Source organism: Sceloporus occidentalis, unplaced genomic scaffold (genome assembly GCF_023333645.1).
Source record: "Sceloporus occidentalis isolate IW3139 unplaced genomic scaffold, rSceOcc1.0.p SCAF_3, whole genome shotgun sequence".
Lineage (NCBI taxonomy): Eukaryota > Metazoa > Chordata > Lepidosauria > Squamata > Phrynosomatidae > Sceloporus > Sceloporus occidentalis.
Window position 1 is genome coordinate 80,002,400 of NW_028316983.1, and position 27,998 is coordinate 80,030,397.

Here is a 27,998-nt window from a genome sequence, read left to right on the forward strand (position 1 = left end):
CTGAGAGTATGTGACTTCCCCAAGGTCACCCAGTGGGTTTCATGTCCAAGCTGGGAATTGAACCCTAGTCTCTAGAGTTGTAGACCAACACTCAAACCGCAATCCCACGCTGGTTCCCCATCCTATGTGTGCATTTATTCAAACATAATGCTAACTGGAAAGTGTGTCTTCTGAACAAAATGTTTGGTCTGCTTCCAGATTATTATTAAGAAATTAATTATTATTAAGAAATGGGCTGGGAATGTTTGAGGATCAGGACAGGTAACCAAGGTTGTCAGATTGTTGAAGCAGCAATCTGCCATCATTGTTGCTGCTACATGAGCAAGGCATACTTCTCCCAAGAGACTGAAGTTTTCTTATCAATCCACCTTCACTATAACCTCTGACGCACCTTGCTAACTCATTGTTGCTGTTTAATTAATTAGGGTGAAATACCTGGTACTAGTAGTCAACCACCAAGAGTTTTATTGCTGTCAACTCTGTGACCTGTGGGGACAATCTCCAGACCACACACTGCTTTAGAGCAGTCTGTGAGTTGCTCATTGATTACAGCAAGAAGATTGATAATATTAAGTAAGCCTTTACTGTTCAGTGCTTATGGTATAAGAGATCCTTCTTTCTCCATTTCATAAATTCAGTCTATTTTCTTTTTAATTTTTTTTTAGAAAAATCCTTTTCTGGAGAAACAAAGGCTGCATCTGTACAGCAGAAATAATCAAGTTTCAAACCATTTTAACTGCCATGGCTCAGTACTATGGAATTCTGGCATTTGTGGTAGTGGCATTAGAACACTCTGATAGAGAAGGTGAAACTTCTCATAAAACTACAGTTCCCAGAATTCCATAATATTGAACCATGGCGGTTAAAGTGGTGCCAAACTGGATTATTTCTGCAGTACGGATGCAGACAAGGAAGCTCTAAATAGCAAGTGTATCAAGTTACACTCACTTGTGTTTGTAACTGAGAGAGCTTTCATTTTGCAGTTAATGGGAGCACTATATGCCATGCCTTAGACATTTATTTTTGGTCAAGATTGCATGTATTTTATTTTTGAGCTCTTCTGAATTTAATAAGAAGCCTTCATGAGGCACCTGAAGATAACAAAAGGACACAAAATACTTAAGGGCTGCTAAACTGAATCGGTGTGTTGGCTTGAAATTATTTCTCTTAGTTTGCAAAGTGGTTGGCACAACTATTTTTAAAATTGGCTGGGGGTGTATGTACTAGCCCATTCAACCTTCTTTTTCTGAGGGTGAGTCACTATGTTTGCATTATTCCCTTAAACTAGTGAAATCTAAATAATTGCAAATGTCAGATATGAGAAGAAAAAAGTAAAAATAACCTGGATAATCTTTCATATTAAAAAGAAGATAGTCTGGTTTTAGCTCACTATTATCTTGATTGTTACATGTGATGTGATGCATATTCTTTGCAGGCTGCAGCACATTGCCATAATAGCATGGAGCAGTGGTTTCTCTTGACACCCACCAAGTCCTGTCATTACAAATCTTCAAGTAGACTTAAACACAACCATTTGCTCTTGGCCTGTGCTTGAGCTGGTTTATTCCCCTTGGCTTTGTATGAGAGGTACTAGTTGCTTTTAATGGTTAGATTGGTTAAGTTAATCTTATTGTTCTTTTATTGTGTTAATGTACTTATTGGAAGGGTTTATACTATTTATTTAAATACTGAATAAGTATATTTTTGAAAAGACTAAAGGAATAATGGAACTATATTTAAACAAGGAAGTTGAATAATTTCCCTACTTCTCAATATTTTCTAGCGTATTACTTAAGCAACTTTATGAGACTTTCAGAAACTCATTTAGATGCTATTTGCCAGATTGACATGAAAGGTCAAACTTCCCAGAGCTTACTAGGAGAAATGGTTTGCAAAATAGTAATCTGCATTTATGGCCCCATCTGCACTGCAGAAATAATGCAGTTTGACACCGCTTTAACTGCCATGGAACCATGCTATAGAATTTTGGGTTTTGTGGTGTTATGAGATATTTAGCCTTTGTCAGAGAGCTCTGGTGCTGCAACAAGCTACAAATCCCAGGGTTGCATAAGCTGGCAGTTAAATCAGTGTCAGACCGCATGCTTTCTGCAATGCAAATGAAACCTATATTGAAAGGCATAATCAGTGCTGAACATCCTCTGTTGTCATACTCTAAAATGTTCTGAGAAAATTTGTAAAACAGATTATTCCCGCTTAACAAAGTCAGGATTGTGATTTACTGCTCAAAATTGTACAATTTCTTTGCACTGTCTCTCCTTAAACTCCATTTTATGCAGTGTTCTTCAGCAGCCTTGTAAAACTGTCCTTGTTTTTTTAAACTTGCTTAGCCATGAATGCTTGTGTTATTTCTCAACACTGCCATATGGAGTGTCACTATCCAGATGTTAGACAGAAGCAGGGATATCAGATATTAATTTTGGTAATTTTGAGCCCCCATTTTATTAATTATTTTATAATTATTTATTTCTATCAGTGCATTGCTGCTGTATATTGTGGATTTAAAATTTTTATTGTCCTATTTTATTAATTCTTACTAAACTGCTTCAGAAGCTTGCTGGGAAATAGTCTAGAAATGGAAAGAATAAATAGATAGCATGACCTTATTTGGTATAGGATGTACTGTATCTTAGCCCTCACTGTTGGAAGTTTAATTTGGTATTTGCTATGGTCTAATCTGCACTGCAGAAATAATGCAGTTTGACACCACTTCAACTGTCATAGCTCAATGGTATGAAATTCTGGGATGCTGGGAAATTCTGACACAGAAGGCTAAATATTTCACAAAACTACAGAATTTCATAGCATTGAATTATGGCAGTTAAAGTACATAGTGTCAAACTGGATTGTTTTTGTAGTGCAGATTAGACCTAACTCTCCCCTTGAGCATTTGTATTCAAATAGATTTGATATTGTTCTTTTATATATATATAGTATAAGGGCCTGGAAGTCATTATGTATTGTGGGAAGGATCTTTTGTTGGAGGAGGAAAACTGGCATCAGAAGATGGGAGTGTTCTCAGCACAAAACCAAAGGAAACCAAGCAGCAGAAAGATTCCCTGGCACTGTGAGGACAGGGTACTTGTACAGCTTTTGGGCTCTTCATAGTTCTGACCAGAGGATAGTAAATTTGCTTATAAAAAAATGAGTTATAGTTCCAAGCCCTTTCCCCCAGTAATTTTGCTAGCCCTACAGTTGAAAATATTGAAATGTCTTTATTCAGAATTAACTTAATTCTTTTTGCAGTGTATCTTCGGTTTGTTTTGCATCAAAGGCCAGCAGCTTGTAGTATTCTGATTTTAAAAAAAAAATTAACCAAAAGCTACCTATTTTAGTTAGAACAGGAAAATAAGAATTGAGAGAATTAGTTCACACAATTGTAACTATAGTAGCAAGGAAATATAATGTGTGTAAATGCTGTTGTATCTGTAGCTGCAAGTCTTTATTTTCTAAAAGTAATGTACAGTCAGCCCTCTTTATCTACGGAATTTTTATCCACAGATTCAAGCATCCATGGCTTAAAAATATTCCAAAAAAGTATAAATTCTAAAAAGCAAACCTTGATTTTGCCATTGATACAAGGGACACCATTCTCCTATACCATTATATTTAATGGGATTTGAGCATGCACAGATTTTGTTATCCACAGGGCATCCTGGAACCAAACCCCAGCGGATAACCAGGTCCTACTGTATAGGAGAAATCATTGTGTAAAGACAACTGAAAGAAAGAAGTTGGCAGCATGAGCTTTCATAGACTTAAGCCTACTTCCTCAGATGCATTTCTTTCAGTTAGTCTGAAAGGTGCTACAAGATCTCTTCACAAACTGATTTTACAGACTTAACATGGCTATATCTTTGAATTCTACCACGTATGGGACAAATGTAGTTTTTTCTTCCCTCATATCCTTATGACAACAATGAGCGTTTGGCCCCTACTGCAAAGAAGTTTCAGGAATGATTGTATTTGTAGCATGCAATTTCTGTTTTTTAAAAACCAAACAATTATTTAATAACAGGCAATTTTCTGCCCTCTGACAGGAAGAGGCTTCACCATATTCCTTGCTTGACATCTGTTTGAATTACCTAACATCTGACCTTGAGAAGTTCTGTACAGAGAGACAGGATGGGACATTGTGTTTGCAGGAACCTGGGATATTTCCACAAGAAGTGGCTGACCGACTTCTGCGGACAATGGCATTTCACGGTAAAACAATTCTGGGTTTGGTAATTGGGGATTCCATAATCAGTAAAATGAAATGTTAGGAAAAGAAGCTGTTTGAACTATTTATTGATTAACCTGCATATGGCATTTTATTATTCTGATTTGTCATCTAGTCCTGTGGTGCCAACAACTGTTGTGGTGCAAGCAAAATTTATGTCTTTAAAAGCTAATTGGTCGTAGGAATGTGGGATAAAACCATAGAGGGTTGCTTTGCTAAAGAATGTAAATTATTTGTGATGTTTGAAGTCTGGAGGCAGATCTCTGTAGATTACTACTTCAGGATCTTACCTTGCCCTGTTGCCTACCCACAAGCATCCTTCCATCCAGAATGTGGGTTTGGTGGAAACTATGCTAGCACTAGGACAAAGTGGCTAGGCAAAGTGGCAAGCCTCAGTTGTTTTTTACTCTAGTCCTGGTACCCTACTAGATCCACAGCTTAGACACAGCACAGGATGGTTCATTCTGGAACGTTTCCAGTGCCACATACCAGAGTTTGGAAAATTTAATTCATTGGACTATAACTTCTAGAAACCTCCAGCCAGCACCACCACTGGGATATTTTGGAATTGTATTCCAAGAATGTGAATTTTCCAAGCTTTGGTGAATGCTCCTTGACACCACTCACAGGAGAAAAAAAGGGGCAAAACCTCAGAGTTATTAATGAATGTATCTATTGAATTTATACCATATCTTTATCCCACAATTGGGGTGTCAAGGCAGCTTACAGTAATACTGAACAAAAAGTACAATAAAAATGCAAAACAAGATCAGAGATTAAAGCAGAATTAAATTAAAGGGTCAATTTAAAACATTTTAAAAGATAAATTAGGAGTCTAGTTTACTCCTTTTTCTTGTGGCAGACCTACCCCTTCCTTCTACTGTAGCCCCAGTCCTAAACCTGGTGGGACTTCCCTAGCTGTGGCATCACTCCAGAACTTAGACAAGAAACCCTCAGATAGCAAGGCTATTTCCCAAACTTGGCATTTTCTCCATTTTTGAAATAAAATCTGTGATTAGTATGTTACTGTTGTTTTTCCCTTTTATCATCATGACCCCCTCCACCCCTACCCTGGTACAGGACTGCTGAATGAAGCAACTGTGGGCATTTTTCGAGGCAACCAAATGCGCTTGAAAAGGGCTTGCATCCGGAAAGCCAAAATCTCTGCAGTGGCTTTTCGGAAAGCCTTCTGTCACCATAAACTGGTTGAGCTCGATGCCACTGGGGTGAACGCAGACATTACAATCACAGATATCATCAGTGGACTTGGCAGCAATAAATGGATCCAGCAAAACCTTCAATGCCTTGTGCTGAACTCATTAACTCTTTCATTGGAAGATCCTTATGAACGGTGCTTTAGTCAGCTGACTGGTCTTCGTGCTTTGAGCATTACCAATGTTCTCTTTTACAATGAAGATCTAGCTGACGTGGCTTCACTTCCAAGATTAGAGAGCTTGGATATATCCAACACCTCAGTCACTGACATAACTGCACTTCTTGCATGCAAGGATCGCCTCAAGTCTCTTACCATGCACCACCTGAAATGCTTGAAAATGACCACTACTCAGATTTTGGATGTTATCAGAGAGTTAAAGTTCCTGAATCATCTTGACATTTCAGATGACAAGCAGTTCACATCTGATATTGCACTTCGTTTATTAGAACAGAAAGACATATTGCCCAATCTTATATCTTTGGACATCTCGGGGAGGAAACACGTTACTGATGAGGCTGTAGAAGCATTTGTTAAACAACGACCCTCAATGCAGTTTGTGGGTCTTTTAGCCACTGATGCTGGCTACTCATTATTTCTTACTGGAGAAGGAAACTTGAAGGTTGGTATTGATTCTAATGTCATGATGAAATCAGTTTGATTTTGTGTTTGGGTAAAGCTTCACAGTTTTCTGATTAGTCAGTAAGTTCTGATTACTTGGATGGAGTTACATATTTGTTCCAGAAGAACTTTCCACCAAAGGTGTCACCCTGTCCTTGCCATGTGTATCCATGTCACTTTGCATAGTGCGTCCAGGAAGGGAATAGAGAGCATGAAAGAACTTGAGCTGCCTTGTCTTGTGTCCCACCCACTACACCAACCCTGAATCTTGTAATAGGATTGTAATAGGTTGCCAAATGGCAAAGGGGTTATAGCTGTTGAAACTTTAAATGTGTGTAAATGTCATGTGTCTGTAGAATAGGGGATTTCAGCAAGTTGCTTACCAAGCAACCAGGTAACAAACAACACCTGTCAGAATTTCTTTTTACACAACCATGAAAGGTACAGGTGTCCTCTCCAGTTTTCAAAGTTACTACCAAAAACATCTCTCAGACTGCTCTTTAAACTTTGCTCTGTGCTTTGTGCGGCAGGCGTAGGAAAGAACAGCTATAGGGTAAAGTCTTAGGCACTAGTGGACGTGTGCTATTTTTCTCTGCTTCTTTTTGTTTTGAACAATTCTTGTAGCAAAGCTTTAGTGTGATGTGTTATGCTTTAAAGTTTTTTTTTAAGCTTGAGAGTTCTCTGAGTACTTCGGAGGTACCTTTTAAAAGGGAAAATTGTCTGAAAAACAGGTGTTCAGAAATTATGTGCTGTGTTTGCCCCTGTGTATATCTGGTGTCAGGTCAGTCCAAAACACAGTGCTTATTATATCTTCTTTTGAGGCCCCGGCTCTCATTTTCTTTTCCAGGGCATAAGTTTCTTACTCTTCAAAGACTCAACACTGTTGAAATGACATTAGGTTCAGCTTGTTTTTACTTGCACTGCATCTGAATATCCCCTAAATTGTTTGAAAAATACCCCTTAGTTGGGTTGCTAAGTTTATGCAAAAACTTGAGGGAAGACTTTATTAGCAAAGTTTATTTAGTAAAAATGTCTCTATAGAACAAAAGGCGCTCTAAAGAAATAGCTCATAAAGAGCAGATTGTTACACTTGTATTTCATTGTCCTATTAAAGTTTCAAGCTAGGTGGAAAACAGGAATAATACAAACCGCTTATCACTCCAGTTCCAAAGTAGCTGTAGCCTGCTTTTTAAAATATTACTTTATATAAATAATTCCCACAGAGTGCTTACAGTGCATTCCCAGATCTTATGTATTTATTTTGAATCCCACCTATCTCTCAATATGAGACGCAAGGTGGTTCACAAACTAGATTATAATGAAATACAGCTAAAATTAATATAAAAACACTTATAGATTAATAAACTATCCTGTTAAAAACAACACTAATCTAAGATGTTAAGAGCATTTAAAATATAGTGATGAAAATAAAAGTACAGCCTCATTAACAGACCCTTCTCTCACTCAGTCATCCATAAATAAGAAGACTCTTACAAGCACAAAGCCCTCTTCATGTGTTGTAATTTATTAGTAAGTTTTTAATTTTTTAAAAATACTTATTTTATTGATTTTTTCAGATGGTTAACAATCATCATTTTTACATAAAGGTGTATGTGTGTTTATATATGTATACACACATATGCACACAAAACTGATATCCTCAAATTAATACAAAACTTTCTTTCTTACTTAAATTACTTACTTAAAGTACTTAAATTACTATATACAGAATGGGTTGCATGGGTTGCATGGATGTATTGTTATTAATGAGAGGGTTTGACTATAATAGCTATTTTAATATTTTTGTGTGTGTGATTGATCATTTAGTACACTTCTGAATGATACTTTTTCAGGGGGCTCATCTACATAGGAATATTGGTGATCCAATCTGCCTGATCATTTCAGGCATATTGTCTAGTTGGGGGCTTGAGCACCCCAGCACCCCACTCTGGGATCCATGTACCTGTGGCAGTAGTGGAACAAATAGAAATGTAGTTGATAAATCATATTCTTCATGTCTCCTAAAAAGAATGTTCCAGCGATTGTACTGAGCCTTACTTCCAGATGAGTGTGTATATGAATGAAACTTTAACTGTTGAACTAGATAGAAGTGCTTTGGAACTCTGCAGAAACTCTGCTCTAACATGGGATCATATGAAACAAAGGTAGTGATTTATGGTGTAAGGGCTAGAGCAGCATTTCTCAGCCTTTTTAACGTACAGTAACCCTTGAAATACTTTTCAAGTCTCAGGGAACCCCTGTATAAAAGTAATTATAGCTACAGCTTGAATTGTGTTGGTTTTTTCCAGTCACAATTTCTGATGGAACCCCTAGTAATCTCTTACACAGAGTCCCAGGGTTCTGGAGACCCTAGTTGAGAAACCCTGTCCTAGACTGTTGTACTAGGAAGAACCTGAGAGATCCAGATTCAAGTTTCCCCTTCTAATGAAAGTCAATGGGTGATCTTGGACCAGTCATCTTCCCTGGCTTAGACAGACCTATGTTACAGAATTTCTTTGAGGATAAAGTGAGCATGTGGAGAACTGTGAATGCTACTTTGAACTCACTGGGGGAAAGATCAAGGTATATAAATGTAATAAATAAAATAATATATTGTAGGATGTTCTGCATTGGGCTGTGTGGACCACTTATTTTGCATCTGCACTTTGCAGTGTTTTTTGTATATCAAAGTTCTCCAGTGGTTCAATATTTATAGCATCTAAGAATTCAGAAATGCTGAATTTTTGTTGGACGTGCATATTTGATCAAGCTTCTGTTGGTCAGGTTTATCTTCTGTCTTGGTATTCATAGTATAGATGATGTGGATGAAATTACAGAAGATGGCCTGACAGAAATAAAATATCAGAACAATACAGGTATGAGAATTCATGATAATCAAGGAAATATTTAATTTCTTAGTGGGTAGAGATTTCATGAAAGCATTATGAATGTGGATCAGTAACAGGTATTTTCAGGTATTAGCACAAGCTAGATTGCAATATTTCATGCAGAAAAAGCTAGCTACAGTATCTTATTTCCATTTAGCTGGAAGTTGTTGTCACTTGAACTCAGTAGCACTTAATCCACAGTATTTATGCACAGGATCTTGTTCTGAATGGATTGCTTAGCTTAAGCAGTTCTCAATCACAGGTCTGATTAAATGAGAGTAATTAATAATGAACAAGTTAAACACGGAAAACAGTTTAGTGTGTACAGTTTCCAGCATTATCTCTTGTGTTTGAACAAACAAAAATAAATTGGAGATCTTTATATTACCTATCTCTCCTTCGGCCACAATTGCAAATTCTACTGTGTTATGTTTCTACATTACAGGTATCTGGAGAGGCGAATGAAACTCAGATTTCTGAAGCACTGAAGCGTTACAGTGAGCGGGCATTCTTTGTGCGGGAAGCACTCTTTCATCTTTTCAATCTCACACCTATTATGGAAAAAACAAAACCAGAAATCTTAAAGGTAAAACTACTTAGCATTGATAAATATCTTGGCAGGTATTACTTTTGAGCATGGAATCTGAGGCAATGTTGTCTTCAGTGAAGTTTAGATCAAACTGAATAAAATGTGAGTGCAGTGATAAATTCAAATAATGTGGATAATCAGAAATCCACAGGACCTATAGTTTATGTATCTTGAAGGACTTCCACAGTAAATAAATCTGTTTAGAAGCACATGGCTGGAGGTTTGAAGCAGAAGTTCATTCCATAGGATCCCTTTTTTGTGATGTGGATCTAATTACAGACAGAACTAAGTGTCTTTGAATGTGGGTCTATTGCCAGTCTTCTATGGGGAGTCAATCCCCCCCTCACCCGCAAGTGACAAGTTGAAGAAGTGCAGGGGCAGGAATAAAATGTGCCAGCCAAAGTGACAGGCCTTGATCCACCCCATAGCTTTTTCCTCTAGAGAGGTTAACTGTGCTGAGGGGATAGTTGGATATTATCTTGTGTAAGTTATTAATAAAAATAAAAGTACAGGTCATAGACTATACCCCTGGTGTGTTTGTGTGTGAGTGAGAGAGTGAGTGGAGAGAAGTAAACTGCTTATGGTTTTATTCCCCTTGTTTGGTACATATCCTAGAGACTTTGGCCTTATTCTCCTCAGTTTCTTCATAATGCTTAGTGAAAGTGTCTCTGAAAATTAAAGAGAGAAAGATGAGTGGACCATCAGACTAAAGTAGTCTTCAATAGGAGGGAGATGTTGAGATGTTCACTTGCTTTAAAGGAAATGCAATAGGCTTGAAAGAGTGATATGTAACAACTACTTTTAAAAACCTTGGAATGGCTAGGTTGATTTTGCTTAGGTTATCGTGTCAAATTCTGTACCATTTTAGTGTATTAGGAAATTCTCATCTGTTTTGCCTGTTTATTTGTTCCCAGCTCGTAGTTATTGGGATGAGAAACCACCCTCTGAACTTGCCAGTGCAATTAGCAGCGAGTGCCTGTGTGTTTAACTTGACCAAACAAGATTTAGCTGCAGGCATGCCTGTAAGGCTTCTGGCAGATGTTACTCACTTACTCCTTAAGGCTATGGAGCATTTCCCCAATCACCAACAGGTAAGCCAATTTTTATTATTATTTTTCAAGATAAGAGACATAAACTTTTCTGAACACAAAACTAGTGGGCAGTAACGATTTCAAAATGTAAAAAAAAAAATCTCTTGTGAACCTGGGCTACCTAAAAGAGGTGGGGTAAATACTATTATACTAGACTACTAGAGGAATGTTTTTTTTAATTCTCTGTATCAGATAGGATCATGCAGCGTCTTAAAAATTTCCTCTGAGCCAAATTTTGTTTTTACTAAACAATATATTCAGATGTTGCTTGTTGCTATGAACGTGGACAATATGCCTATAGTTATTAACGTGGCCCATAATTGTTGGTGATGTTTCAACAATATTTTTCTGAGACTGCTGTAATTTTAACAATATTCATATTACACAGACACTACATCATCTTATTGGTTGCATTTGCATTTAATAATGAGGGATGACGTGAACTTGATGAGAACAAGCCTAGCCCCGCTTTTAGCTCATATGTATTTAGCCTCTCTTTCTAGTTCCATTTAAATTAACTACAGTTCGGTATGCAGAGAGATCTTGTAGCACATTTGAGACTAACTGAAAGAAAGAAATTGGCAGCATGATCTTTCATAGAATTCAGTCTACTTCCTCAGATGCATTTGGTGGAGTGGTATGTTTGGTACAGTTTGTTATGTTTTCAAAACCTAAACCTCTCTGGCTAACTTTAATTGTGTTTAATGAAAATGAATCAGCTTCCTAGATATGGTTGGAAGGTGGCTTCCTTCAATTAATTATAGTTAACATTAACCACAGTATGTATGAGTGAAGATAACACAGCAGCTGAAAAACAGAAGGAAATGGTTCAAAACTCCTCACAGAAGAGAAAGAGGGATTGTGTGAGGCTGGGTTCAGCCCACCCACATAACCATAGAGTGCATTCACTTATCAGGACAATCCAGAGTGCCATAAAAACACTGGGTTGTCATGAATGATCGTTGTGCTTATGCACAATATTCCATTGTTCCTATTTGTGACTGGAGTAGCCAAACAAATCATAGAGATTTGCTCTGAAGTTGTTTCCTTCTGTCTTTTGGGAGCAGGAAGCTTCCATTTTCTAGTTTGTTCCTTCCCAACAAACCAGAAAAAGAAGGCAAGAATAAACTCTAAATTCTTTTTCTAGCTTGTGAGGAAGAAACAGATCAGAAAAAGGAGTCTTCCTGCTGTGAGACAACATGAGAAGCCAAATGCAAAGGGAAGCTCCGTGGCTTAATTAACCACTGCCACTGCAAGCCAGAACAAGTGAACAGAAGCAGTAGCCATGCTGTTAGGGGTCCCATGCAACCTTAGTTTGTCATGTAAATGGACAAATAAGGTTTTCCCTGTTGAGTCTTCACTTACATAAAGAGCTTAAATAGCTGCTGTTTTGCTGAAATGAATTTGCTAAAATAAATAAAATTTCCTTGTCTTGGGAAATCTAATAAGCCTGCATTTTAAAGCACACTTGAAAACATGTATTCAAGGTTGCATTTTATGATTAGCTTTTAAAATTTGCGCTTACTGATGTCCTTTAACAAATTGTTTTAACTTTCTTGTTTTTTCTTGTGCGATATACAGTATGTGTATGTGTATGTATCTATCTAAAAACCCATCTTGTGACAGGCTTTCTAAATATGTGATATAAATCCATAAAATAAAATAAGACTGATACCTTATGAAGGCCGATGAATTCTTGCACTTCACTTCATTTTCCTGCATTTTGTTCTAAACAAATATATTTGCAAGTGAGAGCATCAAATAAACATTTGTTAGATTCATGACAATGGAAAGGAAGGCTCAGAAATGCTGCCTGTGAAATAGTTTGATGAGCACTGCTTTGTTCTTTTACAGCTGCAAAAGAACTGTCTTTTGTCATTGTGCAGTGATAGAATACTTCAGGACGTTCCATTTAACAGGTTAGTTTACCTCCTGAGTTCCACAAAAAGAAGAGATGAGTTTCAGGCTATTGAATACCTTTGTGTTGCTGCTTAGCAGTTTGCAAGCTCCTTATTTCTCCTGGGAAAACAACAAATTTTGTACAGAATTTAGAAGCAAATCATGACGTATTAATCACTGTAAAAGGTTAATCCTGACTGCACTTCCTTTGTTGTCATGAGAAACAGGTATCATTTGCTTGATCCAAATCTAGGCTAAAGTTTTATAAGGTGGTTGTTCGTTTGTTTTTGGTTAGGTGTATGCCTTCCAGTTGTAAATTACTGGTATTGGTTGTTTATGTACGTTTGCATTCAGAGGTATAGATTGAACCATGTTTAGACCTGGAGGCTGAAGATTTTGAAGATTAATTAATGTGAACTTTGTAATCAGCAATAACCTAGCTAATTGGTATGGCAACACTTGGTAAGAATAAATGCTAGTGAAGAAGTTAACCCTAAGAGATCTCTAGCATCTGACTAAGTCTGAGCAATTGTCCCTATTCATAAATAGTGCCAAGGTGGATAAAAATATCCACCCACTACTTTCTGTTCTAGTAAGAAATAATTATGTGCTACCTAGAGTTGTGTGCCACTTGCCTTAATCATTAACACATATCTACGTAATTTTGGTATTTAAAATTGGCAATTACCATACATATTTCATTTTATATGCAGATACTTCATGACCTTTTTGTTGCAAGGACTGATGGGAATGCCTTGAAAACCAATAGCGAGCTGTTTATGGTTTTGGCTGTTAGAGCCTTGAGTAGCTCCTTGGCGTTCTCTCATGACCACAGTTTTCTGCTTTTCTGTCCTTGCTGTCTTACGTTACTTCCCACAGTCTGTGCTTCATCCCAGTTTCTGGTGAAAAGGGCAAAAAAAAGGACTAATGCTAAATAATATATGAAAATTGAGTTAGCTTTTATAAAGTTCTCTTTTGATGCAGCGTTTAAATATATCCAGCACATACCACCCACTGTATGTGCCATTGTAATCATTAAAGAGATAGGAAAACAAATGCCAAGTGTTTTGCAGTAAAAGGTATCCTGTAGTTAATGGGAGTGAAAGAATTACAGGTTGTGTAATGCATGGTGGAGAAGGACAGAAACAGCATGCACTCTTGATACATCAAATACTAGTCCCAGTCTTATTAGAAGCATTAAACATACCCATGCTTGGAAAAATTCTCATATGCACACACATGAAAAATAGACCAGAGTTTAGGAAGTACAGTAACCCTTGAAGAACTACTTCTAGCCACAAGCATAGAGTGCTTTCTCCCTAGATGTACAAGAGGCAGCCTGTACTGCTAGGATTTATTAGGAAGAGCCTCCACCCAAACACTATTAAGGAATATGAACACCTTTTACCTCTCACAACTCCAGATCCCTGCTTACTGACACGAGTGCCATACAGATAGGTTGTGACAAATCATACAGCACAGCAGAAAAACTAACACAGCATAGCTAAAGCCCCATGGTTTTTATAGCAATCCACTGTTATTCTAAGACATAGGGTCACATCAAGTCTGCTATAAATACTCACAACCGCCCATGTCAATTTGCTGTCATGATAAAAGTTTCTTCCTAGGCTGCATCCACACTGCAGAAATAATCCAGTTTGACACCACTTTATGTACCATGATTCAGTGCTATGGAATTCTGGGGATTGTAGTTTTGCAAGACATTTAGACATCTCTATCAGAAAACTCTGGTGCCACAACAAATTACAGATCCCAGGATTCCATAGCATTCAATCATGGCACTTAAAGTGGTGTCAAACAATGCAGTGCAGGTGCAGCCCTGGTCTCATCAGTCAAGAGGAATCCATAACATTCACTGCTGAACAGGGTGTGATGGCAGATTTTATGACGTTGCTAGCCCAAACTCTTTTAAATAGTAAATTAAATTGTAGTTTTGATTGTTTTAAACTGAATCTTTAATTCTGTGTTAATAGCTGATCTTGTTTTGTATCTTAATTATATTCCTCTTTTATTTACTATTACTGTGAGCTACCATGAGTCCCATCTTTGGGAGAAAAATGGGCAACATAGCCAATAAACTGGCAGGGAAGACTGGGGGAAGCCATTTTTCTCATTAAAAATACCTTAGGCCAGCTGCCTAATTAAAAAAATTCTCTTATGTACTTTTACTTTTTGCTGTTTTGAAATGTGGTGTGCTTTTTCTTTATTCCCACACACCACTATTTTGTTTGCTTTCTGTCTGTTGCCTTTCAGATTTGAAGCAGCCAAACTTGTCATGCAGTGGTTATGTAACCATGAAGATCAGAACATGCAGAGAATGGCAGTGGCAATAATCTCAATTCTTGCTGCAAAGGTGTGAGACTAGGCTTCACCACTTCAATGTCTGTAACTTGCTTAAATCAACAGAGGTCCTTCTAATACTCATCTGACATTTATATGTTTTATTTTTTGCTCATAGCTTTCAACAGAACAAACAGCTCAACTGGGTGCAGAACTCTTCATTGTCAGGGTAAGCTGTCTTTCAAAACTGTTCCTTACTCTGTGTGAGAGATTGTCAAGTGTTACGGTACACTTCCTTTGCCTGCAGGTGACACCAATTCTATTATAGTGTGCCTTGAGAATATGATAATGTGGCTGATTTTTTAAAAGTATTCAGATGAATTTGACATAACTGGCCCCAACTCTCCCCAGACACATAAGCTGCACCCGCATTGCAGAAATAATGCGGTTTGACACAACTTTAACTGTCATGGCTCAATGCTGTCGAATTCTGAGAATTGTATTTTGTTGTGGCAAAAAAATAAAAATTGTATTATTGTGGCACCAGAGTGCTCTGACAGAGAAAGCTAAATGACTCACAAAATTACAATTCTCAGAATTCCATAACATTGAGTCATGGTAGTTGTCAGACTGGATTATTTCTGCAGTGCAGATGCTGCCATAGAGGCAGATGTAAGTGCCGATGTTGTTTCAGGTTTGGGAGGAGGAATCTATTTGGTTTTACTCCTTTGTGTGTTGCCTTTGATTAAAAACTCCCGTCAGCACGTTGTTTGTAACATTTATTGTAATTATAGTAATATTCAGAAGAGGGAAAAGTGCCTCTCAGTGTTGACCTAGTAGTGTGAAGCACTAATAAGAAGGATAAAACAGTATTGTGCAAAGCAATTACATGGAGATGCATTTGCTGTACTTGATATTTGTAGCCCTCTGTCTAGAGTAGATAAATACAAAGGGGGCAAAGCACTCATATATACTCAAGCCACTTGCTCACTATCCTCCCCTGCCTATCAGGCCTTGGATCAATATTGGCAATGACATTCATCCTTGCCATTGGTAAAAGATTTCATTTCTCATATTATTAATGAGAAGGCAAAAAGCCAGAAAGACCCTTTGCAGATATTAGCCAAAAGCCTTTCTAGATCTCTTCTCCTAAGTGTGTATTCAAATTATGCCATAGCTTACACAGTGGGTTTGTGAATGGGTTGCTCTATGTGCTTTGCCTGGAGGCCAGCCCCACTAAACTTAATAGGATTTATTATGGAGGAGATGGGCATAAGATTAAACTGCACATCTGTCTGGGGATAAATGAAACTGAGTTTTTCATTCTGAAGAAAAGAGCTTGTCATTCAAGAGCTTATAGTGCTGCCTGCAGAATGTGTTTGTGTGTGTATATGTATGTGTATGTGTGTAAGTGTGTAAGAAGCATTTAGTGGCTTTCAAATAATATGAAACTATGTAACGTGTAGCTAATGACAAAACTGAAATGCACTGAGTGTGAGGCAGAGCAGCAAATGACAACCTCATTCTGAAGACAAAGAACTCAATTCTCAAATTTGGTCAAATTATTTTGACACCTGAGACAGAAAATCAGTCCAAGAAACATCTGCCCTTTCATTGGTATTAAATAAGATAAAATGCACTAGGAAGAACAATAAGCAACAGATTATGACAATGTATTAAATAACAACAATTTGCTACCCTTGCCTGATACCAAAAATCAGCTGCCTCATTGTTCCTAATGGTAACACAGCCCCTAAGTACAGAATTTGAAGCCTTGATGTAAATCTTGATTATAAATATCTGTTAACCAGAGTTGTGTGTGTGTGTATGCGTACACACATGTGTGTATGTGTGCTTCTGTATTTTCTGCTTCTTTCAAATTGAATACTATGACAACTAAAATTTATTTCAGAAATTACTGTCTAGTTTGAAAGACATCGTGCAAAATATATTTATGTATTTATGGTATCTTTTTTTTTTTGCTCAATTTTGTCTATAACTGTCCTGTGAAATTTTAATTTATTGAATTGGGTGGGAATTGCAACCTGCTTTTCTTGATGTTACATATATATGCTATTAATACTAGAAAAACAAAATTAAAGCCTAAACCTTTCTAAATCCAAACTAATGCTTTAAAGAATGACTACTGTGTAGAAAAAAATGAATTGCCCCTGTGAGTAATACAGTCGGCCCTCCTTATAGGCGGATTTGCCATTCGCGGATTTGAGCATCCGCGGATGGCAAACCTGGAAGTAGTCCCGAATGCCCGTGTGCCGCCATTCAGGACTACTTTCTTCTCCTCCCCTCCTCTCCTTGCTTCCCTCCTCTCTTCCCTCCCTGCCTCCCTCCCTTCCCTCACCCTTACTTACCTTTCTGGCCTGGGCTGCTTGGCCTCCTCGCCACCGCGGGAAAAGCCGGGCAGCGGCGGAGGCCAAGCCTCGGCCTCCTCGCTGCCGCTGCGGAAGAACCCGGTGGCAGTGTTGGAGGCCTCTTGGCCCCAACAGCACCCCACCGGGCCTTTCCTGCAGCAGCGGCGAGGAGGCCGAGTCGAGACACTGGAGGTCTTCAAGGCCTCCAGTGCCGACACCCGGCCTCCTGGAGTCTCTGCCACCACAGAAGGGCCGGGTGTCAGTGTTGGAGGCCAAGAGGCCCCCAGCACTGACACCCGGCCCTTCCGCAGAGGCGGCGAGGAGGCTGGGTGCCGGCGCCAGAGGCCTTGAAGGCCTCTGGCGCTGCTCTGCTCTGCACCCCCTCTTCGCCAGGTGACGGTGCAGAGGAGGCGCAGAACACAGCAGCGCAAGGCCTCCGGCGCCAGCATCCAACCCTTCCATGGTGGCGGCGAGGAGGCCAAGGGTTGGCCTTCGCTGCCGCTGCCACCAATCAGCTTGTTCCGCGGCGGCGGCGAGGAGGCCAAGCCGCCGCGCCCGGAGGCCTCCCAGGCCCAAAAAGTAGGTAAGAGGGAGGGAAGGGAGGGAGGCAGGGAGGAGAGGAAGGGAGGCCAGGGACTTTTGTTCCCAATGGCATGCGCGCCGCCATTGGGAACAATAGGAACTTGAGCATACGCATATTTTGGTATATGTGGGGGGGGGGGCGGAACGGATCCCCCGCGTATACCAAGGGCCCACTGTAGTTTGGTGGGAACAGGAGTGTCTCTGGATGGGGGGGCACTGAGTGGCACCCCAGGAGGGGGTGACACCCAGTCAGTCCTCTACCATCCCCCATGCTCCTTCCCTGCACAGGCTCTCTCTACCATGTGCTACTCCATGTCTCCCGGGGACAAAGACCAGCGCGCATAGGGGAGAGATGGAGTGGCAGCATGGGAAGAAGAAGCATGTGTGAATTCTGCTCACCAGAAATCCCACCCCACCCACCCTGCACCAGGTGTGGGAATGCTGCTGGGTGGGAGTATTACTCATTTAAAGTATTCAAGTTTTCAGTAAATGGCTAAAGGACACACATCAGTTTGGACGTTTTTGTATCTCACTTCAAGGAGAATAAACACAAACAACTCGGAGCTTTACCCACATAAAACTACCCAGAGTGAAAAACGATTTAATTTTTTTATTTGTTTTATTAATAGGGTGTTTTAATTGTGTTTTAAAATTGTATTGTTTTATTGTTATTTTAAAGCTTTTGAACTGCCTTTGGTCTAAGTTGGGAAAAAGGCGGGATACAAATATATATATATATATATATATATAGTGACAGTATCTGCATGGCTTACTAGATGACGAATACAAAGACACAGCCTAGGCCAACGTGCAAAGGGATCTTGTAGCTCCTTTGAGACTAACTGAGGGCTGAAACAGACCACTCTGAAGGAGTAGCTTGCTGCCTCTGCTTTGAGCGCCAGATTGGGGCTGCAGCAACTGCACGCCACAGTCCTGATCAGGGGTTTTTGTGGGCCAAAAAGAAGTGGCAAAAGGTGCTTCTTTTTCGCCTGGAAAAAGGGGTGCCCTTGCCACCGCCACAGCGCTTTTCATCACTGCTATATATGGCACTACTTATTCTTAGAAGTGATGGGCAAATAAAATAATTTCCATCCTAAAGCTTACTGATAAGGATGAGTGTTTCATTGCCACTTCTTTCATCTCTGCAGTTGAAGGCACCAAGTGAAGAGCAGATGATCTCAGCAACTAGGCCCTAAGTTGGATAAGGCCTTATAATTGTATAGATCTGAATGCCATTGAAAGCTTAATTAATAACATGCTTTTCCAATTACTATTGAAGAAGATTTGTTACCTTATTCTTCCTAATGATAGGGTAACATTACTGCAGCAATAAGCTGTGAACAGAGCAGGAGGGTTTACACTATTCTATGACCTCTTTAGTTTAAAAATGGATGGTCCTCTTACTCTTTTGTGTATCATTGGAGCAGAACTGATTGCAAACGTGTATGTTGCCATTGTGTAGTTTGAGTCTCAGAGAGTTGAGAGTTCAAATTAAGATGTAGTTTGCAAAAGCAAACATTCTTCCTTTTTGTTTTGTCTAGCAACTACTACAAATTGTCAAGCAAAAAACGAATCAGAATGTAGTGGATACTACACTTAAGTTTACACTGAGTGCACTTTGGAATCTCACAGATGAGTCCCCAACCACATGTCGGCACTTTATTGAAAACCAGGGATTGGAACTTTTCATGAAAGTCTTGGAGGTGAGAATTGAAACATGTTTGTGACAGCACTGGCATTTCTGTTTCTCAGCCAACAAACCTCCAAGTTTGCATGTGGAGCCTGAAAGTTGCAGACTGGTGATCTTAAACAACCCAGAAGAAAGTTTCTATTCCTTGCTGAAACTACTTGCAATGGTGCTATATTAAAACAGTGAGGAGGCAGGCTATTCCAATCTCTCCCACTGTAGGTCCTTCCACTACTGTAAAAACAAGTTGCTCAGGAAATACACAGGAGCATCCCTTGTGGTGTGGAAGTTGGGGAGCAATTGCAGGGCTGATTGGGTTCAGAGGAAGTGTCCTTTCAACCTGATTTGCCCTGATTCCAAATCTGCCAAAACAGTTGTTTCAAAGTCAAAGATTCTTCTCATCTTTGTGTGTGGAGCCATGTTGTTATTGGACTTACTTCATCATTTCAAAGTTCCTATGCCTACAGTTTAAGATGAAATATTTTCTAGAAGTCTGTTTTTTCCATCACTGAAGGGATCACTCAAGCAAGGGAAGAAAGAGCCTGCAAGACCATGCTTGTTCTTCCCCAAAAGCTGCCATGTTGACAGAGCAGGTGGAGTGCCCCATTACATGCAGCTCCCTTCAGGGTTAAATCCAAATCCTACCCTTCGGTTTCTTGCGCAACCTGTTCTAATCTCATGCCAGAAAGGCTTGCAGGTACCCTTAGGCTTGCTTCCCACACTTCCTCTGATCCCACTCCTTCCTGTTTTACAGGCAGTGAAGGATTTGCAACTTTCACTTGGGGGGCATTTTTGCAACAATATCTGAATACATAGATTCCTTGAATTGCCTGCAAATTCTCCTGGGTACTACTCAGTGAAACCAAAATATACATCACATCTCCCATTAAATGATGGCATATACAAATTTTTAAAATGTTATTTCTATTCACAGTCTTTTCCATCTGAGTCTTCTATCCAACAGAAAGTTCTTGGCCTTCTGGTAAGATGAATTATGTATTTTTTGTGTTGATGATACAAGAAAGTTTTGCATTCTCTTCTCTCTCCCTTTCCACCAAACTGCAGGAGATAATTACTTTTCATGGCATTTTATTAACAGTGGCTGCATTTAGCCCAGTCCTATCCTGTGCAGTGCCCATTTGTTTCAGCATTATTTTGTGGAAGAAGGATTAGAGCATAAGAGACTTGCTGAATCAGATGAAGGCTCCATCTAGCTAAACATTGTGTTTCCAGCCATAGTCAACCAGATGCCTCTAAGGCCAGCCTAAAGAAGACTTTCTTGGCCCTTCATGTATTCTTTCACACTGTGCAAATATAGCACTATGATTCTCCTTCAACTGCCTTGGTTCGAGCCAATGGAATCTTGGGATTTGTAGTTTTGTAAAATATTAAGAATTTTTTGCCACAGAGGTCTAGTGCCTCCTGAAAGTACAATTCCAAACATTCCATAGGATGCACTCTATAGAATCTTGATGGTTAATGTGGAATCAAAGTACTATAACTGTGCTGTGAAAGGTCCTCAGATAATTTAGATTTCAATGTCTAGAAGTTCCAGCCAGTATGAACAGTGATAAGGGAGTTTGTGAGTTGTAGTCCAAAATACGTGGAGGGCTAAATGTTTGTCACCCCTGACTTAAGCATTCACAAACAGGATGAAGGCAATAGACTCTCCCGCTGTTGATTCTCCAGTATTGACAGCCGATGATACTATTATTAATAATAATAAATAAAAGCTTTATTTCTAGCCCGCCTTTCCAGAGATCAAGGCGGGTTACAATGGTGGATTTTGCAATCCAACAACATACAATTTACAATAAAAACATTGTCAGAAATTTACAATTACATTATATAAAACATTATATAAAACAACAACAATAACAGTTCCAAGCTAGCAGCAATTGTAACAACGGTGAGGGGGAGAGGGATCACAACAGGGCTATTGGGGGTATGCCTGTTTGAAAAGATACGTTTTCAGCCCTTTTTTAAATTGGGTTAGGGAGGGGGTCGAGCGGAGCTCGTCGGGGGATCGAGTTCCAGAGCTTAGGGGCCAAGGTGGAAAAGGCCCTTTGTGTAGTGATGGCTCATCTAGCATCTGGAACTCTTAGGAGATGTTTATCACCCGATCTGAGAGTGTGGGGTGGATTATATGGAGAGAGGCGGTCCTCTAAGTACCCTGGGCCCAAGCCATTTAGGGCTTTATAGGTGATAACCAACACCTTGTATTGTGCAGCAGTAGTAACAGTACCCTGCTCTCTCCCCCCCCCCCCCCAATTGGACTCACATTTGGGACAGCATCTTCCCTGAATTTGCCTAATTCCATTTTAAAGTCATATAATCCAGTGGCTATATGATATGCATCATATTCCAGTGAATTCTAAAAGTCAGTTTTGTTCTGTGTGAAGAAATATTTTATTTTGCCCTCTTGAATATTGACAGTTGGTTTAATTTAGGACTGTACAATTAGCTCAACCTAATTTTGCAGCTCTGTTCAGGGGTGTCAAAGTGGGATACATTTATCCATTTCCCAAGGTGGATGTGCACCAAAATTTGCTGACATTGTGAGAGAGGAGTGGAGAGGGGCAGTCTCTTTATTCTATTTTTACAATTATTCTTTTGAGTATGAAAGTAGTGCCATCAATAAAAGTACAACTGAATTTTTAGAGGCCTGCCCAGCATATTCTTAATACTCAAATTGCTTCAATGCAATGCCATCAAGGGACCATTTGTAGAATGGGGAACATGGCAAGATCTTTGTGCATTTCATAGCCTTTTTTTCTTTTTCTTTAGCAGTGTCTGGAGTAATGTTAGAATGTTTACAGATGAAAGCAGACAAATCCTAAGTCAGTTTGGAATGAGGACCTTTTCTGACACAAGACAAATTTGACACTCAGCATCTTAAATACAGAACAAACTTATTTTTATGCCACTGGTTGCTCATAATGAAATCCTTCCCTTTTGTCTTTATACAGAACAACATAGCAGAGGTGAAAGAGCTCCATTCAGAACTCATGTGGAAAGACTTCATAGACCATATCAGCAAACTGTTGCACAGTGTTGAGGTGGAGGTCAGTTACTTTGCAGCTGGGATTATTGCACACTTAATATCAAGAGGAGAACAAGCTTGGACATTAAGCCGAAGCCAGAGAAGCTCACTCCTAGAAGAGCTGGTACAGTTGGCACTGAAAATAGCTGATTATGTTTATTCCAAAGCACCATTGTTAACTTTCAGAGTAATGCCATTTCCTCCCTTGTCTTACAGCACTCTGCCATTTTGAACTGGCCTACACCAGAATGTGAAATGGTGGCATACAGGTAACTACAGCTTGAAAACTTAAGAAAAATATTATGTTCTGGGTAATTTGCTATAAATGATATTATTTCTGCTGTTGACAGTCTGTCAGTGCAAATATTCTGGTTTACGTGGTTTATGACAAAGCCACATCTCCTGGTTTTAAAGATCTCTTGAAACATTTATGTGCAATTCTGTGTAATATGATTAGGGAGTTAAATCCATTTAAATGAGTGAGCCTTACTTCTAAGGAGACATATCATTGATGATAATCTTACAGTGCAATCCCATGCATGCTTAATCCGAAGTTTAATGGCACTTGCTCTCAGGTAAACGCAGATCTACCAAATTCAGTACTTCTGTGGTGAGATAAGACTGAGAAATAATGTTATTAATTTCATTGCACCCTAATATTTTGCATTGGTACATGAAATCCTACTTAAAACTTCTCATTTTCATATATGCTTAGGATTAAGTGACTATTATTTTGGAAGTTAGAGCAGATTCAGTATTTTATGTGATCACGTGGCCACATTTTTTCATCAGTAAAGGTGCAGTTTTTTCTTACATACAGCATCTAGCCAATATGTAATCCCATGGGGCCACGCTTCTGCTGTAGAAATAAAGCATTCTCCCAACACACAGAATCACTGGAAAATTAAGTTTCCTCACCCTCCAGAGAAAAGATCCATGGCTCTTTTGATTGTGCAAGTATCGAGGTCTCCTTTTGGATGTTGTGTATCTCAGTGGTACTCACAGTATTTATCTTTGAGACCGTGCCTTACATCTACATGCAGATCTGAGCTCCTCCAAGTCTCGTGCCCCACTTGGGCAACTCTTACCCTGCCGCCCCCGGGATCCCGCCTCACTATTTGAGAGACACTGGCATAGCTCATGGAAGACAAGTTTTTAAAAATTCTTCATTTCTAAGATGGAAGAGTGAGTTTGGCTGGTTATTATTAGCAACAATGTCTCCACAGCAATATTTTATCAGGAGTTAGCAGAGTTTGGGATTCAAGGAATCATGGAGTTAATGTTTAGTCAGTTTTCTTGTCATTCCCCTTGTGTGAAAAAGTAAATTGACAAAGTATTAACTGAGATAAACTGCCATGCATACAGACCAAAAAAGAAAAGTGCTTTCCCTTTTTTAAAAAAAATGCTGTGCAGAGGGATTTCAAGTAAGAATTATCTCTCCTTAACACTTTTCCACTGGCAGTTTAGAATTACCCTTCATAGCTCTAGGCTTTTTTCCTACTGCAGAAGCCAGAAAGCTGGTATCAAGGAGACACTTCTCAATCTGCTGGGACCAGTATGTTATTCTGTATGACCATGCTATGCATCATCGAAAATGGCAGACAGCCTCATTGAGACATGGACATTCCCTGAACATTGTCCCTAACCCTGTGAAGTGATGGTACTATGGATTAAATCAAAATATTCAATATTTATATAATGGTGGAAGTCATTACAAAATCTGGTGATAAGAACCAATATTTTCTAGGTGCCAGTGAACCCTGTAGCCAGAATCCAAAGCAGCTAGACATAAATTAATGCCTGTATCATCCTTGGTCACAGATGGAGCATTAGGTTATTGTCTCAGTAATATACTATAAATTAAAGCCCACATTGCTAACTACACAAGAATCTATGTCCTTGTGCACATTTGATTTTCTTACTGCACAAAATATGTCCAGCTGCACATTAGAATGATATCTGTCAAAGGTATTTTCACGCCCAAACAGGAAAACCTACACACACAGAGAGGCAAGCTTTCCTTCACACTACTTTACTGCTCAAATTCACAGCCTCATGTGGTTGCATTTGGATTTTAAAAAATCAGAGGAGAGATTGAACCAACTAAATGTCACATCTGGTTTACATTACTTCTGCAGTTTAATTTTTCTCTCCCTCATATTTCTTCACATAACCAAAAAATGAGGAAAACCAACTGTACCAGAGTTATTACCATGCAGCAAAAATGTTTCTCTTAGTGCAGAGCATGCTTGTTGAATAAAATACATTTGAGACATGCTTTCCTTAATTGCACGGAAAAGCCATGCATCCTCTTATGCACCAGAACATAGTGTTGTTTTCCTCACTGTGCATTGCCATTTGTATTCCTGAAACATTCATTCACCAGTGGTGAAGCGATATAAAGAAGGTGTTCGTCTGCACATGTGTGTGTAAGAGAGAGAGAATGTGTTGACATACTCTGTCCACAGCTTAAGATGTGATTTCCTCATGTACGTTGGCTGAAAATAAATAATTGCATGTCACATGTCAGATTAGTAGCAAACAGAAGCTGCTGAGATCCCCTTTTGCTTAAAAATGTTCTCTAGAAATCTTTTGACTATATGTACACAGTAGATTTCTGACCGTGTGACAGTGCCTCTGTTTCCCCCCCCTCATTGCCAGGTCTTTCAACCCATTTTTCCCTTTGCTTGGCTGCTTCATGACTCCTGGGGTACAGCTTTGGGCAGTGTGGGCCATGCAACACGTTTGCAGCAAAAACCGTATGTACTGAGAACTCTACATTTTAAGGAACTTTTTCACTATGTAGGTGGATTAACTGACAGACTCCTGAGAAATCTTGACATGTTTAATCCTTTTTCTGATAAAAATCATTTTCTGTAAAGAAAAGAAGAAATCACAACAGCATTGCAATAAATAGTATTATGTCTTAACAATTTCACCTCAGATAAGTTCTGATACTTTATATCATGGTTAAAGTGCAAAATAAGCAGCTGGGTTGGGCAGGGGGTTGTTTCACATATTTTGGATTCTGGCATCCATTTTGGTTCATTGGATTTCACCTCAGACCTGCTGTCTTGAGTTCACTGGAGAAAAAAACAAAGTACAGGGTGAGAAATAAATGGATAAACAATCTCTTTGGGAGTGAGTTCTACCTGAAAGCAAGCCTGTTGTGTGCTTGGGTCACTCTCAGGACAGAAAGTAAAATAAAAATGCATGTCAACTAGTTTCTCTAGAGAAATACTACAGAGATCCATGCAAAAGAAATATGGGAACAATAGAAAGATTGGTCCTTGGGTAGTTGAGGCAGAACTAGGAGCTATTATGGCTCTGGTGGTAGGTAGGTAGGTAGGTAGGTAGGTAGGTAGGTAGGTAGGGGATTTAAAACACATTGAGGTACGTACACACTGAAGACTAGAAGTGAAAAGAGTTCATATGGTAGATAGGAAGGAATTGATTTGGGAGGGGGGCAGAATTAACATTTGCTAAGCACCTCCCCTCCCTCTCTCAGTATGTTTCCAAACAAGCTTTTTATTGTGTCACCACCCTGCCTTAAATTTGGAATTTTACAGACAATGTTCTTTCTTATTTCCAATCCTCCCACGTTTTGCCACTGGTGCTTCTGTGTTTCCCTTACTACAGAAAATCCATTAAAAAGGGAAAGACCTAATAGCTACACTGTGCCTTTTTGTAATACTAGGAGCTGCTTCTCTGGAAGTATCCCTAGACCCAGACAATATCTGGGAGGTGGGTGTAGCCATTATGTAAACATGCTTGTATTTCATGTCTTTATACAGTGGATGCTCAGTCCTACTTCTGTCTCTTCTTAACCAGTCTTCTGAAGCTATGTGGAAGAGAATAGTTCCACTCTTTTCTTGAAACAGACATTTAGTGTCTGCAGATGGCAAGTGAGAACTGATAGTGGTTTTGAATCTGCATTCTCTTCAATTAGAAAACAGCATGGAAGAAAATGAGAGGTGACTTGGTACAACTAAGGTGGAAAATAAATTTGCAAGGTCTTTCTGTGGTTTAAGAGCAGAATTTGAATTGTAAATACTGTGCGAAAGGTAACAGAAATAAGTGACTCAACTCATTCAATTTTGCTCTCTCTCTCTCTCTCGTTTCAGCTGCCAGGTACTGCAGCATGTTAATCGAAGAGGGTGGTTTACATCACTTATTCAACATCAAACAAAACAGCCAGACTGATCCAGATGTTCAACGAATTGCTATCTCAATCCTAGATAGTTTAGAAAAACATATTTTGCGGCATGGACGGCCTCCTCCTCCTTGTTAAAAACCATACACAACTAGGCCAGTTGAAATTGAAAGGAAAATATAACAGGGAATAGGTATCTCAGTTATTCTCTAGTAATCCCTTACAAAGTGTCTCTAACTGGAATTACTTCAGTTACAGTGATCACCATTAAAACCTTTTTGCCAGCTGTTGTGGAAGTAGTTTCAGCACATGGCTGGTAAATGTTGTGTTTAATGGTCTCTGTCATTAAGGGTTTTCATGAGGATCTAGGATAAATTCCTAAACTAGTCATGTCTATTGGATCACCTCTGGCTGGGGGGGTGGGGGGGAGCGGAGGCAAATGGCGATTGTACAATTCAAATGCACATCCAAAATGAAACTTCTAGAAATTTGTGGGTCCAAGTGCAGAAAATTTTCTGCATGCTTCATCCCTTCAGAATAAGTTGTGTTTAAATAGATCTGTTCACCAACTCAGTATTTGAATAGTACTGTTTGTGCTTGTAATGTCAGCACTATCCAGCCAAAAACATCACACATCCACATATTAAAAAACAAACAACCAACATATTATGGGTAAGGTGACCAGGGGTGTGTTGTTTCTCCAGGGACTTTTAAAAATCTGTATGGAGACACCAGATTCATCTTGTGTTGCACATACTGCCTCAAGCAAAGGCATATGATTTCTGGATCAACAGTTCAACTTCCCTAGTGTCCTATGGTGAGAAACTGTTGATAGGAATAAACCTGAGTTCTCTTCCAGGGAGCCAAAACTATAGGAAAGGTATACATTAATTGCCTTTTTTAAAAAGGAGAAGAAAAAGAACAAACTGTGCTATTACACTTGTTATAACTAAGTGTATGTTAAACAAACAAGGAGAATACCGTGGTGATGTTCACCACAAGGATTGCTAAGGTGGAAAGAGGTTGTTAAGTTTATGGGAATGTACAGGAACAAAAATATCTGATCACCTTATTTATGACAGACTATTAATTGCTTTGCTCTTTCCCGTAAATACTTTGTCAGTATTTGTGCAGTGAACTTTATGTGCAAGGCAGCACCATCCAAAATCTCATCCAACATTTTGTGTAAAGTCTGGTGTAAATTACATCATTGTGTGGAGTATTACAGTTTTACATAAAACTTCCCATAATTAAAAATGATTAAAAATGCCTCTGATGTGTATCTATTAATGTTTCGTGGGACACACTGGAGATCACAATAG

At 39.1% G+C, this 27,998-nt stretch overlaps 1 protein-coding gene across 1 annotated transcript; it reads left to right on the forward strand.

Annotated features, from left to right (window-relative positions):
- The first annotated feature begins 2,985 nt into the window (after window positions 1–2,985).
- On the forward strand, window positions 2,986–27,941 carry ZYG11B (zyg-11 family member B, cell cycle regulator). The gene is made up of 14 exons (XM_089515160.1): window positions 2,986–3,096; window positions 4,059–4,224; window positions 5,321–6,075; window positions 9,408–9,548; window positions 10,466–10,642; window positions 12,497–12,561; window positions 14,816–14,915; window positions 15,021–15,071; window positions 19,335–19,496; window positions 20,415–20,462; window positions 22,450–22,647; window positions 22,740–22,792; window positions 25,185–25,282; window positions 26,648–27,941. Exons 1-14 carry the CDS (start codon window positions 3,025–3,027, stop codon window positions 26,812–26,814), a joined length of 2,253 nt encoding a protein of 750 aa, XP_089371286.1. The 5' UTR covers window positions 2,986–3,024; the 3' UTR covers window positions 26,815–27,941.
- The last annotated feature ends 57 nt before the right edge of the window (window positions 27,942–27,998 follow it).